Here is a 19483-nt window from a genome sequence, read left to right on the forward strand (position 1 = left end):
CTCCCCTCCACTGTAACAAACGTGACCTTCCATGAAGTTACTAGCTGCTGTGAGAAAATATTAACCAAGACTATCACATAGATAATTTAGACCTCTATTTTCAAAAATCTCCAACCCATGCAGTCTTCCAGACGGATTATACCCTCTGTTCACCTCAAAAATACTCTGCAGGCTTCAGACTGGATCTGGAAACATTTTACAGCAGTGCCTCTGTGTGCCAGTAGATGGTGCGGTTCTTCTCCTTTACCGCTCCAGAAATGATGGGTGGAGCCTATATAGGTGCCACTGTTGTACGCTGACGTCTGTTCATTTCTTTCTGCACCACCTGATGGGGATCCAAAGCTATCTCTTATCTCTTTGAGACGTTTTGTACACTCACAAGTTAGTTTGCATTCGAAATGTCACCTCCCAAGACAGGTTTTAAACCCTGTAAGGATTGTCTCAATCAGATATCTGTGACGGATCCTTCATCAGGTTTGCCTGTGATGCCTGGGATCGAGTGATGACTGCACACCGATGAACCGAAGGCCATACGGGACCAACTGGCTAAACTCTACCTCGCCAGCCAAGCATCAGACAACTCCTTGTCAATCCGTCCAAAGGTTGTTCTGTCATGTTCCCTGTCCAGATGCCACAGGAATCGATCGAGAGGTCAATGGTTGTTGAGCTCTAAATCTTTGGGACCTTAAAGAAAAACGTAAAAGATCCAAGTCTGACGCGTCCCCCTTCCTGCCACCCTCGTACACCTGAGATGGCGCAAGGGAATCTCTATACCTCTTGATCGCACTTCCAAGGTCTACTTCGTAGACAATCTCACAACTTTTCCCAGCACAACCAGAGTTTCTGTGGCAGTCTGCGGTACTGAAACCGATCCAAGAGTTCTGCAAGGCCATGCTCAGACTCTTCACATCCCTTATGACTCCCTCTTGTGCTCCTTTAGGCCACAAGGAGTCGAGGGGTCTCATCTGTGCTATTGCTAGCAGATTCATCCTAGGTGCCAGTTGGACCCTCTGAATAGCACCACTGTACCTTCCCTGGCTCCACCAGTTTTTAACTGCCTTGGCGACCTGGCAAAATAAACCTTTTGCCAGGTCCAAACCTTCCTATTTAGGTCGAGCCTAGTGAAGCGCACATGCGCTGCTCTATGGGGAGGCCTCTTGGAATCACCCCAGACTTCCCCGAAACTTTTCCGTGTGGTTGTTCAACTTCCACACAATCTATTGGCCTTTGCGTGTGGCTTTCAAAAATGAAAGCACACAATTGGCCAAAGGCGGGTACCTTTTTTCTCTAAATGTTCACTCCCACGCCCTCCAGCTGTCGGGAGCGAGCAGCAGCGCGCAGGCTGCCAGCTGCATTCCTCCATTGTCGTGGATCATGTTACAAATTAAACATAGCGCGGTCGCTTTCACTTTCGCAGCCGTGTGCTTGTCTTCCACACTTGTCTGTGGTTCTTTTTCATGTTCACTCATTTATTTGTTTCTCACACTTTTTAATTTGTCACGCTATCTCCCATTGGTTTATTTTATTGCAAGCACGTTATTTAATTAAAAGTAGTCGTCTAAAAAGGCAGCGCTCACCTGCAAGGCAGGCATAGTCATGTCAGCTTAGCAGCCCGCCGCACTTCCGGAGCATTACAGGTGTGTATACCATGGACACTATGCTTCCATTTCCTGAGCATTACCGGTGCATATACCATGGCATAATAGGCTATTACTGCCAGAGCATTACCCATGTGTATACCATGGCACACTACACTTCCACTTCCAGAGCATTAGCAGTGTGTATACCATGGACACTACACTTCCACTTCCAGAGAATTACCCGTGTGTATACCATGGCACACTAGGCTTCCACTTCTGGAGCATTACCAGTGTATACCATGGCCATTCCACTTCCACTTCCGGAACATTACCGGTGTGTTTACCATGGCACACTACATTTCCAGTTTTGGAGCATTACCGATGTGTTTACCATGGCACACTATGCTTCTGAAGCATTACCAGTGAGCATACCATAGCACACTACGCTTCCACTTCCGATTACTGGAAATGCTTCACTTCCAGAACATTACCGGTCTGTTTACCATGGCACAATATGCTTCTAGTTCCAGAGCATTACCGGTGTGTATACTATGGCATACTACGCTTCCACTTCCGGAGCATTACCGGTGTGTAAACCATGGACACTGCTTCCAATTCCGGAGCATTACCAGTGTATACCATGGTACACTAGACTTTTAATTCCGGAGTACTACCGGTGTATTTACCATGGCACTCTAGGCCTTTACTTCTGGAGCATTACTGGTGTATACCATGGTAAACTAGGTTTTTACTTCTGGAGCATTACCAGTGTGTATACCATGGCGCACTACGCTACTACTCTTGGAGCATTACTGGTGTGTATACCATGGACACTACACTTCCACTTCTGGAGCATTACCGGTGTGTATACCATGGACACTTATGCTTTCAATTCCGGAGCATTAACTGTGTATACCATGGTACACTAGGCTTTTACTTCCGTAGCATTACCGGTGTGTATACCATGGCACACTATGCTTCCACTTCTGGAGCATTACCGGTGTGTATACCATGGACACTGTGCTTCCAATTCGGGAGCATTACTAGTGTGTATACCATGGCACACTATGCTTCCGCTATCGCAAGCAAAGTGCAGATGCAGCTGTCCACAGTGGCAGGCCATGTATCAGGTTGTGGCCGATATAGTCCAGTCAACAGCGGCCCTCATAAGTGCCTTTCCTCTTTGGGCCCCAAGTGGGAGATTGGGATCCCGGTCAGCCCTCTAGTGTCCTTCGGGCTGGGTGGGGTGGGAGCAAGACTCCTTTGGTCCCCCTTCTTGGCTGTTCCTCTCAAGAGCCGCACCACTCCCTACGTGTGCAGCCTTTTTCGCGCAGCGGCCTCACCTCCCTGTCCAATCCCACCGGGCGATCTCCAGTGCTGCGTCCCCATTGTTCAGGGGCCCCGCAGTTGTCTGATGTCGGCTCCGGAGCCTGGCAGTCGGCTGGGCTCTTATCGATCACCCTCGTCAGTTCTGGGGGTTGCCGCAGTGTCCCCTCGAGCACTCGCCAGCAGAAGCCGAACTCAATCGGGCCTGCTGCACCCCTGCCGGTCCCAGTCTCAGTGAGAGCACAGCCATACCAATGACAGTATTCAGATAGAAGGCAGGCAGATTTGTTCCACTGGGTACCAGCAGCATCCTGCTGTGTGTGCTTGGGCAAATGGCAAAGTGAGGTGGGGGATTTGGCAGGATTGGCGGGCCCTGGCACTCTCTTCTCATGCGTCCTCCATTTTCGGCGGTTACCCACGTCCTCTTAAAATCCTCCCTTATGGTGAAGTCTAATTTTTTAATTATAATTTTGAAAATGGTACTTTTAGAAAGTTGGCACTTTCTTGCCTTAGCAGTTCGGTGCCTGCAGCCTGCCTGGGCCACATGACTGGGTGTAGATGACAGTTGGGCTGTATGCATTCCTCCCAGACAGCTACACTCAGTGGGAGCTTAGGTGCGACTGGCTGAGCAACCACTGGCAGGACGGGTGGACGGAGCTGGGCGCACCCCTACTTAAAACCTGAATAGGCTGTGTCCTCTCTCCCCACAAAGGGTTGCATTTCCCTCTGTAGGTAGTCAGGAGCCAGGGCTGGGGAGGCAGGGCATCTGTGCACTTAAGGCATGCCTCAGGAAGCTTCTCCCCACTTCAAAGGCCCAGCTGTGTATAAATACTGAACTTCAGACCCCAACTCTGCAGTACACTTCTGGCCCTGTGGATACTCTGCAAGTCCAATAAATTTCCCTTCAGGTTCATTCACACTCCAACTCTAATTTGCAACTTGCATCCTTCGTGCATTCCAGCGTCAAACTGATATCACCAAGATAGATACTTTCAGCTGGTATGTATTACAATAGCATTATCGTGATTCCAGGACATACAATTCTTTTTTTTGGTTGATGTTTATTAGTTTCAACAAGCATGTTGACAAACAAATAAATGTGAGACAATTAGCAATATTGGGAAGTGAACAACCCCCTTCCCACCCCCAACAGAGCAGACCATACAATGTGCATTTGGAGGAATCTTGTACATCATGGACAAACGGGAGCAGAGTAGCACAAATACATTCGATGGTAGGACTCTTGTAGTGAGGCAGCTATCACACAGACATTAAGTGGCATACACAATACAGGCTATACCAAATCTGGGAGGTTCAGCAAGTATGCAGTAAGAGGGTACAGAAATCCTTGGGGCGTAAAGCTTCGTGTAATTATTCCGCAAAGACCCCCAGCTGATCTCTACAGTAAAGTAAATCACGGATCCAAGCGAGTAACTTAACCATACCACTCATATCGTCCATCCATCATCAAATTTATCCCTGCACTATATAGCACACCATGTATGACTGAAGCAAAGTAAAATGTCTTTACCGCTAACTCACAATATAAATGCAATGTCGGCCTGCCCTTCCCAGTAACACACTCCCCACCCTCTTCAGAGTCCCAAACTTGCCAAAGCCATCCCAAGTCAATAACACCCGCCCCCAACAAAACAAAACCTGAAAAATTTGCATTTTGGGTACATCCGTTAGGGGGGCGCAGAGTGCTTCTAGCCTCCCAACCAGTAGGAGGTGGCTGAGCAGATCTATAGTTGTGCCAAGTGTCGATCCTCATCCATCCGAACGCCCACTATATCTTGAGCATACTGTCCCCTTGCGGTGTGGGTTTTCCCATTTGTAAACGTATACTAATATGGCCTGTAAAATTGTATGCATAGTACAACCCTGAATTAAAGAGTGAGGCTATAAGTTAGAGAATAAGCAACACATTTCCATATTAGTCCTTGTCTTCTCGAGCCATGCTGGGCTCATGTTGCCTGCCTTTAAACTGTTTAACATTTTCTCCAACCCCAAGGCTGCCCTCGAGAATGCTAGACACACCATCTGGATCTATGCGTAAACGAGCAGGATATAACATGGCATAGGGGACCTCCTCAGATTACAATTTTTATTTCTCACTGCGCTAAATTCCCGTCTAGCAGACTGCACAGCCACAGTGAAATCAGGAAAGAAAGCCAAAGTGTTGCCTTGGTGCTCAATAGTCCCCTTGTCCCTGGCTAGTCGCGGGATAGTGTCACGATCTCTGTAGTTTAAAAGTCGGGGATATGATGGGGCGAGGAGGGACGCCCGGGACCGGTCTCGCTGCAAGAGCGATGAGCCCACTCGACGATAAACATGTTGGAAAGGTGCTCAGTTCCAAAGAGGTCTTTAATGAGGTTCTCCAGGAAAGTCTCCATTTTCCCCACATTCGTGGACTCCGGCAGCCCCATGACCCTGATGTTGCGCCGGGACCACGATTACAAATCCTCATTCTTGGCTTGAATGAGGGACCGCACCTTCTCCATATTGAGCGCCTTCCTAAACTTCACTCAGCCCATCTTCTGTCGCAGAGACTCGTTGCTCAACTAACCCCATGTGGGCATTTTGCTTCTCAAACTGTGCAGAAAGATGACCTAGACGATGGTTCACAGCTGCCATCGTGCCCTCAATGGATTGAAGGCTGCGCTGCATTGCCAATAGAGTGGTTTCCAATGTGGGGGGAACATCATTATGAGCATTCGCCTCCGAGGCAGCTTTTCGCGACGATTTAGCAGGTTTTCGAGCCTCAAACGTGAGGCGTGGCTGTGTTCTGTCAGTTCTTCCCACTGTGCACCCCCTAGTACGATGTAGCAAAACGTGAGGAAGAGCGCACTGACCATCCCAGAAATCGGTTGTAGGATAGTGTGGCAGGGGGACCCTAGACGGAGCCCCCTAGCACACCAGGAGCAGGGAGGGTATACCAGACAGGTGCCAAAGAGGAAAGGGTCAGCGCAGACCAGAGGCAGCCAGGGGCCCACTAGCGAGCTGCGCTTAGTCCAGGGACCACACAGCACTCTAACAGCACCTCGAAGGGGGGGGGGGGGGGCCCAGGCAGTCCTGCTACACAGGGGAACATCGTAGAGCTTCAAGCACAGTAGACTGTCCAGTGCCAGTCTTCACAGTCCATGCAGTGGCATAAATAATCCGCCAGACAGCCTGAGGGGAATCTATCTCGTCATGCACCTCCCCCGACAATAACAGTCAGATGCCTGCACAGTGAGACCAGGGTTGGCCAGGCAATAATCAAGAGTGGCTACTCCTGAGCAGAGCAGGGCACACAGCATTCCAACAGAATTATAGATCCCAGTGATGCCCCCAGCAGCTTGGCAGCATTAGGCAACGTGGCGGCCCAGGCCCACGCGGTGCACAGAGCCAGCAGCTTCGCCGAGCATGCGCTTTCACCGGCCAACACAGCAGCTCTGAGTACAGCACCGGCCCAGGGCCCCCACCCGCCTCCGCAACTACAGGCCCCGAAGGTGCCACACCCCACTCACCACCGCCAGCACCAGGGGCGACACGATCGGCAGCCAGTCGCTCTCAGCCCAGTCCAGAGCGCAGGAGACCTGGTTGGGCAGCCGCCTCCCTCCGCCCGCCGCTCCGCCTGCAGAGATCGCGCAGCCGGCTCCAGTAGACGTGCGTCTGCCTCCGTCCAAGCTGGTGTCGCCGCCTTGAAGACAGCACAGCCGTTCAGCGCACTGCGGCGATATGTAGGGCACTCGAGAGGGCACCAGTAAGTGCACAGTGTCTCAAAAGTGCTCGGCGGTCGCCATTTTGCGGGAGCACGCTATGTCAACCGGCAGTCCGGATTAAGAGTGCTGCAGCTGTCAAACTCTACAAATCACCTGCAGAAGGACAGCACAGCATTACACAGTCCAGGTATCTGTACAGATGTGTCGATTTTGCGGCAGATTATAGTCGGATTATGGCTTGGATGGGCAGAGCAACACTAGGGTGCGGCCATCTTGCTGTGCGCCCTCTAGTGCCCCTCCAGGACATGCAATTCTTAAGTCCAAATGGTTACATAAGAAACAAAAAAGGTCCAATTGTATCCTTGTGTTAGTCCCCTAAATGGAGAGTAACTAAACAGTACATAAACTATTCAGTAAAACCATTAAAAACATTTATAAAGAAAGGGAGAGTGTATTTAGACAGTTGCATTTGTCATTGTAAAATCAGTAATCGCAGAGGAAATCATTAATTAAACACATTTACATAAAGAACTTTTTTTTTTTTCTTATTCACAGTTTAAATCAATGTTTGGTCGATTTAATGTGGAAATGTTGTTGCAACGACGGGTTTTGGTGGATTCTTAATATTCTCAACCACCTTCAGGAAACTAAATTCTCATCAATATTAATCTGTCAAAATCGTATAAACATAAAACCATATATCCGATTAATATGACCTGAAGCCACAGATAATACAATTTACCTATCTAACCATATTTCTTCTAAATGTCGAATACTATCCTCTCACTGATACAAATATCTTGGTGATATAAGAAGGTCCTATAGTGAAACTGATTATCCTCACATCCACATCATTATTCAAGTTTAAAAATAACAAAACTAATTCATCAATCAATCATATCTTCAACCATTCTTTTAATCTTTAAAATTTATAGCAGTGTGTCCACCCGGTAACCACCGAAAATACCCAGAACTCACTGTTATCAAAGCTGGGTCTCTAAGTCTTCTAGATCTCTACACTTCCCAGAGTAATTCTATATGTATAGATGGACCAATGTAGTATTACTAAAGAAGGAGATAAACAAAAAGTATTTGTATTCTGATTGCTACCCTTTACTTCTATTTGTCTTTTTATTGACAATACCTGTTATGGTTTGGTGATATTCTTATGGTGTAATATGAGGGATCTGAACAGTCTCCATTCTTTAATCCAGTCAATGCTAATATGCAGATTTGCAGTGTGGTTAAGAAGACCCAAAAAGGTAACCTTCATAGTGTTCTAATCACAGGGACAATTGTTCTTGTCTATGTATAATGTTGCACCAATAGTTACTTAGGTTGCTGAGTTGCAAATAACTTAAAGCGTGGATACTCTGCCAGGAAGGACTGCTGTGCTGCTACAGGGACCACCACTCTGCTGGACTGCTGCTCTAAAGGAACTGCTGACCTTCTGCTCTCTTGCAGAGGGAAGAACTGGACCTACAACTTTGTTGAACCCCAGATTGACTCAAAGGGCTATTCTGCTAGCCTCTTGATCTCCGCCTCTGGAACATAAAAGGCTCCCCAACCTGCTTCTGGAACCAGCTGCAGTGAGTTCCTGACTCCTAGTTGGTGCATTCCAGTTCCGCGACCTTTGGTGTGGCTCACAGGCTCTTTAGTTCAAGCTTTTGGGTTGTTAGTGACCGCAAACGGGCCTGATTGCAACTGAACCTTGCTGTTCACACTGCAATCCAGCTTGAGACGCCACTAGCTAGTCTGTTCGCACAGCAAGCATCAATCGCCCGCGAGCACCGCTTATGCAAAGCACCCGACAGCCCTGCTCTTGACTTCACACTGACCACCGTCCTTGATGCTCTTCTTGCTCCCCATAACCCTCTCTAACACAAACTGGACACCTAGCACAAGAGAAGGTAAACCTTAAGCAGGACTAATCTGGGACTGTATCTGACCTGCGGTGCATCGCAGTCAGCCTGACCTTTCTACCCGATCCATTGCAACCAAGATAGCCGTGGTTGTGGTTGCCTCTTTCTGCTTTTAAGCGCTAATTAACAGTTTATTCTTTAAAAACTTCATAACTCTGGTTCTACTGATTGGATTGTTCTGTTTTTGTTGTATTTATTACATTTTGCTTTGTTTTTCTAACCTGGTGTGGGATACTTTTTGTGGTGTTTTCACTTTATTACTGTTTGAAGTATTGATTCCCTCCTCCCCCCCCACCCCAATAGGGAATCCAAAATGTGAAGACCTTTGGAAAGTGGGTGTTTTCCTCCATGAATCTGATCGGCATCTTTTCCCCATGCTCTTTGGTGGCTCAAGTCTCCCAGAAGACCTCTGACCTGTCCTCAACTAATCTATTCAGGACTTCAAGAGTAGGCCAGATTCACAATTAGTTGTGGCCTAAATACCACAGATTCTGACGAGCCATTGGCTTCAGTGTAGCCATTTGCCGCGGCACCTGGCTGCAGTCAACAGGTTTTTCAGGCAATGTCCAGTCGTTCTTTGACATGCCCTTTCACTGGGCTCACCTCTTTGAGGAGTAGGCTGATTCCACTCTGAAGTGATTCAAAGAGAGCAGGGCCATAGCACCCTCACTGTGCTTAACTGCCCTGCCTCGCCAGCGTCATCAGCCCTACTGTTCTTGCGGTTTAGGCAGAAGTACCCCTTTCTGCACCCAGTCCAGCCTCCGCAGGGTACCCAGCTGTTTTACGGCAGAGGCTTTGGTCAGTCAGTCTACTACATTCCACTCCGTGGCCCAACCTTCCTAACCCCTTAGTAGTGCACAGCCACCTGGTTGGAGGTAGAAGCCATAGATTCTTGCCGGGTTGGCAGTCCATAACATCGGACAGGTGTATCCTGCAGACTATCCAGAAGGGATACATACACCTTAAACTTCATAGACATTCCATCGCACCTTGCACCAACCCCGGATCAACTAATGAAGGACCATCTGGCTGTGTTACTGCAGGCAGTGCAAGCCCTTTTGGCCCAAAGGGCTCTTGAGATGTTGCCTGCACCAGAAATGGGTCGTGAAAGTTATCCCGAATTCGTTCTGGAGCCAAAGAAGGACGTAGACTTGTACCCTCTCAGTGCCTTTCTCCTTTTGAGGGATACATTCAAAATGCTTACCCTGGTTCAGGTTTTGTCTGCCCTCAGCCCAGTAGCCTGAATGGTGGCATTGGATCTTTAGGACACCGATTTTCTACATCCATGTCCTATAAACCCATCTGCGGTTTGTGGTGGGACATGAGCATTTTCATTTCGCTGTCCTCCCCTTTGGTCTCACCAGTACCTCTCAGATGTTCATGAAAGTGATGACTATGATTACAGTACACCTTCAGAGCTCCAAACGTCCTCCTTCCTTGACAACTGGCTGTTAAAGGCGGGCTCACGCCGATCAGTTTTCAACTATCTCCAAACAGTGGCAAGCCTCCTGTCATCTTTGGGGTTCACTATCAATGTGTCGCAGACAATCTGGACTCCTTCTCAGACACTCCTCCTTCATCTTAGTCCTTCTGCCCTCTGGTTCAGTTTCTTGCCTTTCTCCTGGAAAGGAGTCTAGGACCTTCAAGCTATGATGCTGATTTTTTCAGCCTGTCCTGGTTTTTAGTTAGGTTGACTCGGAGTTCATTTTGATTAATGGCCTGTTACATCCTACTGGTCAAGCATGCCCAGCGTCAGAGGGGCTCTGCAGTGGGATCTGAACTCTCACTTGGCCCAGCATCAAGGGGATCTCTGACCACCTCCAGCTTTTGGAGGAGACTGCAGTGGTGGCTTCTGGGAGAAGTGGAGATCCGGTCTCCGGCTGAGTTCCAGCTCCATATCAACCTTCTTGAGGCCATCTGCTTGGCATTGAAAGCTTTCCTTCCATCTATCATGGGGATGCTGATACAAGTGGACAACACCACCACCATGTGGCATTGCAACAAACAGAGCTGGGTGGGGTCTTGGACCCTGTCACTGTAGGCCCTTCGTTTCTGGAAATGGGTGAGCCATCAGGAACTTTTCCTGGTGGGAAACCACCTGTCAAGATCCTTGAAAGTCAAGGCAGTTGAACTCTGCTATTTGCATCTAGTGGATCACAAATTACAGTTGCACCCAGAGATGTTGCAAGGTCTCTTCTGCAAATTAGGAGAACCTTAGCTTCATTTATTTGCCACTGGCAAGAACACACAATATCGGGAGTTCTTTCTGCCTGTTTGATTTTCAAAGTACTCTCTTGCTAGATATGCAGTTAGATGGAACTCTGGACTCTTGCATGCCTTCCAACCGATTCCTCTTCTGCCCAAGTTCTGAAGGTCTGGACTGAACGCGCCAAAGTTATTCTAGTGGCCCCTCATTGGACATGGAGAGGATGGTGTCTGGAGCTCCTGGGCCTGAGCATCTGGCCTCCAATAAGGTTGCTCCTCCGGGAGGCTCTGCTGTCTCAGCAACAGGGCTGGGTTCTGCACCTGGGCCTTAAATACCTTCACCTTCATATTTGGAGATTGAGATGCGACAGCTGAACACCTTTTACTTTCCTTCAGATGTGGTTCATGTCATCTTGGCATCTGTAGGATACTGGGCTTTTGTTGCTGCTGTTCCCCACTTTTTTCCCTCTTTTTAGCTACTAGACGGTGATTTCCGACTCGGACAGTGCACCGAGACCTGCTAACCAGACCTCGGGGCCAGTGCTCCTTTCTTAAAACAAGGTGAAGTCTAATCGTTCTACAATTGGCTAAGGACTTTAGCACCCCTGTAAGTCCCTAGTAAATGGTACCGTGGGTACCTAGGGCATGGGTGTTAAAGAGGGTTCCTAAGGCCTGCAGCCAACGTAAGGGACCCACATACAAATTTCACACGGACTGCCATTGCAGGCTACAAGACCTGGTGCAAACCATACGTGAAAATATGACATGACCCACTCCTGTGTGTCATGCCAAAGTCACTGCATCTAATATGTGCAAGTCATCCCTGCAGCAGAGCTTTTGAGCCCTTAGGCAGGTTGCATTATATTTTATGTGAGGACAGATATGCATGAGTAAATCTGGCCCTGTGATGTCTAGTTCCTAGATATTGCAAGTGAGCAGGGGAGTCATCTTAAGGTATGTACTGGGCACTGGGCAAAACGAGTTACCCAGCTACGTAATGGCTTCACTCCAACCTATGATGTTTGGTATCAAACGCCTCTTATTAATAAACCTACACTGATACCAGTGATGGATTTATTAATACATGCACCCAGAGGGTAACTTGAAACTACCCCCTAAACTACATTAGTCGTCTGGTGTGCTGGCTGGCTGACTGGTCCAGTCCGGCCTACCACCACAGATGAGTTTCTGACCCAGTAGGAGGTGAGAGCCCCGCTTTCCAGGGACAAATAATGCCTGCTCTGGCAGGAGGTGTTTGCACCGCCTCCAAGCAGGTTGACTGGTTGTCTGCAGATCAATGTCAGGAGACTTGAAAGGCCTCTGCCGCCTTTGATATGCAACCCAAAGCTTCCACAGACAGAGGAAATGTCCTTGGTCTATCCAGCACTAGGATAAGTTGGAAAATTAGCTATGCTCTAGCCGTGTTGCACTGCCAGGCAGGACCTACCTCTAGGGTGAACAGCCTGAAGTGAAGACTAAGTTGGAAATTTCACCTTCTTGGGTGTGGTGGAATTTGGAGTTCTGCAACAGAATTATGCCCACTCCCCCAAAGGAAGTGGTCATCTAGGGGGTGTAGTGACCCCAGTGGTAAGTAGCCCATTGGCTACTACCCCTCACTCCCTTTATATTCAGTATTTAGGGGACCCCCCTGATACCAGGACTTCAGGTTTCGATGGACACTAAAGGACTGGACAAAGAAGCCTGCTGACCAGAGGAGCACGACTGACTTGGTGCCAAACCTGTCAGCCTGCCTGCTTCACCTGATCCTTGTGTAGCAAGCATTTTGTACTGCCGCTATGCAGACTACGAGAAACCCGGATAACTGCCAGTACTTTGCCAACAGTTAAAGAAACTCCCTTGGAGTAGAGGAGCTACTCGCCTGCAGCTGCATGCACCAGAGATGCAAGGTCTGGTTTACCTGCCTGCTGCCTCCTGGGACTACCAACGCGGCAGCTGCCCAGGAAAAGGTAGCTGTGCTCCCACAGGTCAGATCTGTCCACCCTCCAAGTGTGGGGACGCCATGACCGACCAGAGCCACACAGAACCTATGCCTGGGGTACCGGACCTCTTGCAGTAACCAAGGCTTGTTGGGTCCAGATGGGACACAAGTGCTGAGGAAAACCAAACTTCACATCGAGGGACTTCAGGGACAGTGAGATCCAGAGAGTGGCCCGGCTGTCCTGTTTGCTCCCTTCTGCAGAAATCAAATGCAAAGAGTGAGTCCCTGGCACCAAACTAGACCCCAAAAGATACCACTACACCAAAGTCCCACAGCCCGAGGTTAAGTAGACCAATGGGGTCTCTACGTGCCCAAGCATCTCCAGGGTCAAGCTCCCCCTGTGGGTTCCCCTGAACTGGTTCCCCAGTTCCAACTTGCAGCCTCTGACCGGACCGTTCCCCATTGAAGTGAATGGGACACCAGACACCGTAACACATTTCTGCACCCGGACTCCCTAGAGCCTCCCGAGGTGACCTGTTGGTGTGGCTTTGGTCCTTGCTGCATACTCTATTTACATCCTGGTAAACAGTCCCGTAAGTCGCTGTTAAGTGCCCAAATGCAGTATTAGTTTTCCCCCCATAAGATAACATTACAGCTCCCTAAGTGAATTTTTGAAAATTAAAATTTCATAACTCGAAGAGTTCTTACCTGATTTCGATCTTAGTATCTAAATTCATATAAAAGTATGTGTTGTTGGTGTCTGATTTCTGTTTCAAGTGTGTCTCACTGCCTTTGGGTGTGCAATAAATACTTAGCACTAACCTCTGACATGCCTAACTGCTCATCCACACTAGAGCATTTGGGGTATCATTTGTGCCTCTAAAGCAGTTGGGGTTTGCTTGTAAACTTTACACAGTGTACCTCATTTTGGTTCTTCTAAAAAGCCAGCTTCCAGCAGCAGCCAGATGTCCCGCCACAAAAACTGTATATGCCTGTTGTTGAGCCACATTTGTGACTTGGTGTGGCAGGCAGCGGATAGACCCTCTCCATGCAAAGTTATCTGATTGTTATTTTTGTTCCTTCCTCGGCAAGGCTTTGCTCTGGGCATTGTTTATAGGGTGCCTATTGACTTTCTCAGCCTTTTTAAAGTTGGTGGCCAGCCCTCCTGTTGTGATGCCTTTACAAGCGCTTTCCTCTTTTCCTTTCTTATGCCACAGCGGGACTTTAACTCGGTCCTCGCATATTTGATGTACACTCCCTTTTTGAGCTGCTTCACAGATGTCCTTTGTGGCTTTTCTCCATCAAGACCATGTTTCTCATTGCCATAACATTGGCACAGCGGGTAAGTGAGCTTCAAGCTCTGTCACCCTGCCATACACCCCCTTCTTTCCAGACAAACTGGTTCTGCAGACAAAAGCATCCTTCATTCCAAAAGTTGTGATGCCACTCAGTCTTTCGAACCATCACCTTCCGGCGATATATGCTCCCCGCCATTGTTTGGACCCCAAAAGAGCACTGAGCTTTTACATCAATCGTAGCCGAGAACATGGATGGACGATTCACTTTTTGTGGGGTTTGCTGGAGTGAAAAAAGACACAGCCATGCAGAAGAGGACCATATCCCTCTGAACTAATTGTGCTCTGCATTAAGATCGGGTATGCATTGGCCAAGAAGCAGCCTCCATATTCACTGTGAGCTCATTCTTAAAGGACCAAAGCCGCTGCCACTGTGGTGGTACAGTTTTCCTGTCCTGGACATCTGCCAGGCATTTGGCTGTCACTCCATATGTTCACAGAGCACTACAGTCTGGATAGCCAGGTTCACCAAGAGGGGTATTTTGCCCAAAATACATACTTGGAATGAAATACCAAATGCCCCTTCTGTATGTATGTGTATGTTGCAGAGTATGTAGTGTTAACAATAGGTCTTAATAGATAGTTAAAGCTGTAGTGAAACTTGAATGTCCAGACTGGCTAAAGGTGTCAGTTAAAGCATGGCACCCCTTGGCACCTAAGTGGCCTTCTTTGTTATGGAAATCTTTCATATATTACCATATGCTTATTCTTCTTTCACCTTTCTCAGTCATTTTTATATTTCTGTACATATCTGCCTTGCAGTGGCACTTTAAAGTCTAGTTATAGGGTTTATGGCCTAGCACAGGACTTACAGCTGGGAGGTTGCTTTCTAAAATCTTTACTGGAGACAGCCTGGAAGGATAAAGAGAACACTGCGTATAACTGTGAAACACTGGACTGAGAAATCTTAACAAATGAAGAGCAAGGGCAGGAAAATGACCCACGTCCATATTTTAAGTTGGTGTCAATATTGAATTAAAGTAGTGTAGAGGGTATTAGCCCAAACAATCATGAGTGATAGTGTTGGAATTGTTGTTTGTTGTAGGGTTTAAAAATAGTCGTGTGGTAAGAAGTGTGGCTACACTGGGGCACTGAGTTACTCGTCGAGCGAGGATGAGCCCTTTATTTGCTATTTCTTTTATTTGCTTTAAGCGGTTTACATCCATAGTGTTACATGATCTTGCTATAAAATGCTTTGAATGCACCAATCTTTACATTCGTAGTGATCTAACAATTATTAAACCCTGCTTGCATCATATTGACAATTAAGACATGAAAAGTATTGGCATATGTAATATTTTTATTATCCGTGCAATAAGGTATGGATTGAACATGGACACAGATCATTTGATAAATCGTTTCATTGTGTAAGCAGTGGCATTTGTAGTCCAGCATTTTGTAATCCTGGGTTTCATTCTTGAAATGCAATGAAAACCATAACAAAAGGATAGCGGTTTGCCATATAGCAAGTGTTCAACTTAAATAACATAATATTGAGTCGTCCATCTGACTTTCAAGTCATTTCTGTAATACTATTGAAATGTGTCATGATCCTGAGGGACCGCACCAACATGTTGCACTACCTGAGTAAGCAGCAGTTGCGGAATGCTGGTCTTCTCAGGGATCTGAAATTGAGGGAAATTGTTCTAAAGGAAAAGGTTCTGCCAATGATTACAGAACATTTGTCCATGTAGGAAGAGGCCGTGCTAGTGTGTAAATGAATGTTTGTTCATTACAGGGCAGTATAAACTAATTTGATTTCTACATTAGAGTCCATAGCTTGGTATCCCTCTGCTATCCAAAGGCTGCCTAAATAACCCCAATATGTAATCCTCCCCAAGAATTTCAGCAACCTGTGCTATCACGTGAAATTTCACCCTTGACTATTGCAGAATGGTCGTTTAGAGATTAGTTTACGGCTCTGACAAACCCTGTTGGGTTCAGACTCCAAATGCACTTGAGCTGGCAATGTTTCTCTGTGTGGTCTGTTTGCTTCACTTTAATGATCACTTGTCCTTCATTATCCTGCTGATTTTCCCGTTTTTAGTTGTGGCGAGCTTGCATCTGTGTAGTAAAGTTTATGCATGTCTAGTTCTCGATCATGTGTACAGTTTTTGAAGTCCTGCACAACCCTCTGCATTAGGGCCCATAGCTTTTTATTAATAACTCGGATGCATACTCTAAACCTTCCTGTCAATGTGCTTCCATTACGGACACTGCACTCTGAATATGGGAGTTCTTTACAATAATCGTGCCAACCAAACTTGGTAAGGATGATGTCCAGTACCACCCAAAGGACTTTTTTTTTTTTTTTTTTTGCTGAACTTTAATTTAATTGTATTTTAAACCAATGAGTTTCTAGAGTCAGCTTAATTCAATTTGAATTTAATTTGGAAATAAAATGTCTAGTGTCTTTAAAATAAAAAGAATTTGAAAAAAGTTCTAGGTGTATACTGTTATCCTGCACTTGGGTGGAGAAATTATGGGTGTGAACTAAAACAGATACCCTTAAAGAACTATCATTATCAATAACTTCATTTTGGGCATTTTTGTTGTTGTTGCAGATTCTGCAGTGGCGTGTAAAACTGACTTTCCATGTTCATGAATAGCTTTCTTTACTTTGTAGTCTAACATGGTTGTGGAGGAGGCTGCTAAGAGCCCACCAGGCCGACAGTCAAAGATGCTAATTTAGGAGATGGGATATTTACTGAATCTTTTCTTGCACTAGCCCATACTGTGTCAATTAACGATGTGTTTTGGTTTTCGTTCCCTCTAGGTACGCAAAGAAAACCAGTGGTGTGAAGAAAAGTGATACCTGGTCACTTGCACTGATAAACGCACTGTAACGTTTGCTCCAACACTAGGTGCACTGCTCTGTTAATACTTGTTAATATTGGGCGTGGCAGCAAATCATTTGTTTTCCAGAAGGACATATTCTACTGCATGTGTAATTTTGAGTAAAGATTAAACCCCAAGGCTGTGTTTTACCAATGTAATTGGATTTGTGACTTTTTACTTTGCTGTAATAAAACATCTATGATCCCTTTATAGAAAGAAAAATGTGCTTTAGAACTTTTAACGCTGTAAAGCATTTTTAGTTTGTTTGACCGAATTATTTGTAAGTATTTGCTTGTTTAGGGAACTGTTCTAAAACGAGCTACATGAAGAATTTTAGACCGCAAGGCTGAACCAGAACATGACAGCATAGTTACAAAGGTAGTGGGGTGGGGGGCGGGGGGGGGGGGATTGACGAGCCTATAGCAGCTTCCAATAACAAACTGTTGGAAAACAGCCTCCATCCGTTTGTCTTCTGTGTGGTATCTGGCTTACCCGAAGACTTAATGCCCTCTACACCTTGAGGCATAGACAAGCAGAACGTAAAGGTTCTCTTGCTCCTCAGTTTTGATGTTCAGCCTATTAGAGATAAGGTAAAGTAAGATATGTTTTCTGTGTTCCGTAATTCATTTTAAGAATTGTCAGTGTGATCATATTGTTTCCTTGTAGTCCACCTTATTACTGTATATGCCTGTTAACCATATTTAAATGATAGCTTCCACAAAAGAAAAACATTTATTTTCCCCCTGCAACAGTTATTTTGAAAAAGGGTTGTAATTCGAAAGTGGCTATTCTACTGGTTTTATTAGGGTTCTAGATCTTTAATTGACTCCCTTTGACAGCTTTCGTTACACCAAACACTTGAAGTTAAAATCTTAAGCCAATGTTTTGTGATGGGCTCTGACAAATACTATGCCCAGTGCCATAGGATGACAATATTTTGGGATACTGGGTGTATTGGTCATTGTATCCTTATGTATCTATCAGCACGAAAACTGTTACAAATGTAGCAGCCTAATACAGAGGCCGGAGTCCTGTGCTCTGTCAAAGTAATTAATTGACAGCTTATCAAACTACATTCAAAGTGATCCATGGCTTTTACATTGACTTTTTTTTATAGAAAGTAAACGCCCGGTGTTTCTTTTACACAGGAAAAGGGTTGTCATTTAGTTGATAAAATGTGCTGATGTAATCTTCATTTTCTAGCTTGTATAGCATTCCTTCTCTAAAAATAAACTTATTTGAAAATCCACTCCTTAAAATTTGCTTCAGTCAATGCCTACAGTATCTTGCTAGAACATACTTGAAAATATAAAAATCATGGGAGTATAACTATCAAGTCAATGCATGAAGTAAGTTGGAAGCTAGCATAGCAGTAAAATTGAATTGTGTTTTGAATGATTGATTTTCTGTGCAGCTGTTTGCAGGTTACTTTTAATGTAGGTTTGCAGTTTACGTTGCTATCAATAAAGTAAAGCTTTTGAGTCTTTAGTTAGTGAGTTTATATTCAAAAGCAAATAGCTGGGCACTTTCAAATACCACTAGATTTTCTTGCATGGGGGAGACTTGTTTAATGAAATATTTCATAAATGCTTCTTTGAGAAACTCTTATTTGGAAAGTTATCTGCTTTAGCCTGCCTACACTAAGATGCAGATGGAAAAATAATTAATGAAAGCATGCATGGTTCACACCCTCACACCTCATTTGGGTTTTGGCGCCTGGGTTGCCATGATGAAAACTGCTTCTACACTGAAGCAGCTTAGGGGCTTCAATATATGGCACAACAGACAGGTTAGGGTAGCTTCTTTCTGAGCCTACGTTGCCAAAGAGAAGAATAGCATACCCTTCATGTCCGACCTCACCGAAAATGTTTGTCGGCAGGTAGGGGTCACTAATTTGAAGTTTCTCAGATTTTTTTTTGTTACGTTATGCTCCTCTTTGAGTTGAAAATCACTGTTATTAAAGTGGCGTGCTACATATTTGTCTGGATCTTTACCGTCCTTTGACCGCACACATGAGTTGGCCAATAGCAAACTGACGTGGTAGTGATGGTCCCTCTGAACTTATAACTTTAAGGGACTGCAGTAGTTTAAATGGAATTTCCTCTAGGTTGGGACGGTCTGAAGGGATGGTGTGATGCCTCATTGCATGTTGTACCAGGATTACATTGCTAAGGGACCACTTATTTCTCAAGCTAGTTCTGGAAGATTACTAATGGAATAGAGTATCTTTGGAGACTATAATATTGCATGCACCGAGGGAGGTAGTCTCAGATTACCACGCATTTCAGAATTCGGCATGTAATTGTCAAGTTTACGCCCTGTGACTACTGGAATTTGTTTGCCAATCTCATGGCAACTGTGAAGATAATGTTCATCCGTGTTTAAATTGGATGCCCATGCGCACTAGCACCGAAAGGAGGAGTCGCCTACCTCATGACTGGAAAGATTTCTTCGAAGAAAAACAGAGCAAACATCCGGACCTAACTCCCGATGGCGAGCTATGCTTAGCATATGACTACAGCTCTATATGCCAAGAACAGATGCATACTGGGTAAGTAGCATTTTCCTTTAGTAAAGTCCTTTACGTCCCTGTTCCGAAAATGAGCACTCT

General features: G+C 46.0%; 1 protein-coding gene across 2 annotated transcripts in view; it reads left to right on the forward strand.

The window, feature by feature from the left end:
• SKP1 (S-phase kinase associated protein 1) overlaps window positions 1–18121 on the forward strand; it is a 113204-nt gene extending 95083 nt beyond the window's left edge. For both annotated transcript variants that reach the window (XM_085618021.1, XM_085618022.1), the window contains exon 6: window positions 16811–18121. In XM_085618021.1, the coding sequence (XP_085474147.1) occupies window positions 16811–16846 (36 nt within the window). In that variant the 3' untranslated portion in view covers window positions 16847–18121. The remainder of the gene's footprint in view (window positions 1–16810) is intronic.
• Window positions 18122–19483: the final 1362 nt, after the last annotated feature.

Source organism: Triturus cristatus, chromosome 7 (genome assembly GCF_964204655.1).
Source record: "Triturus cristatus chromosome 7, aTriCri1.1, whole genome shotgun sequence".
NCBI classification, from domain to species: Eukaryota; Metazoa; Chordata; class Amphibia; order Caudata; family Salamandridae; genus Triturus; species Triturus cristatus.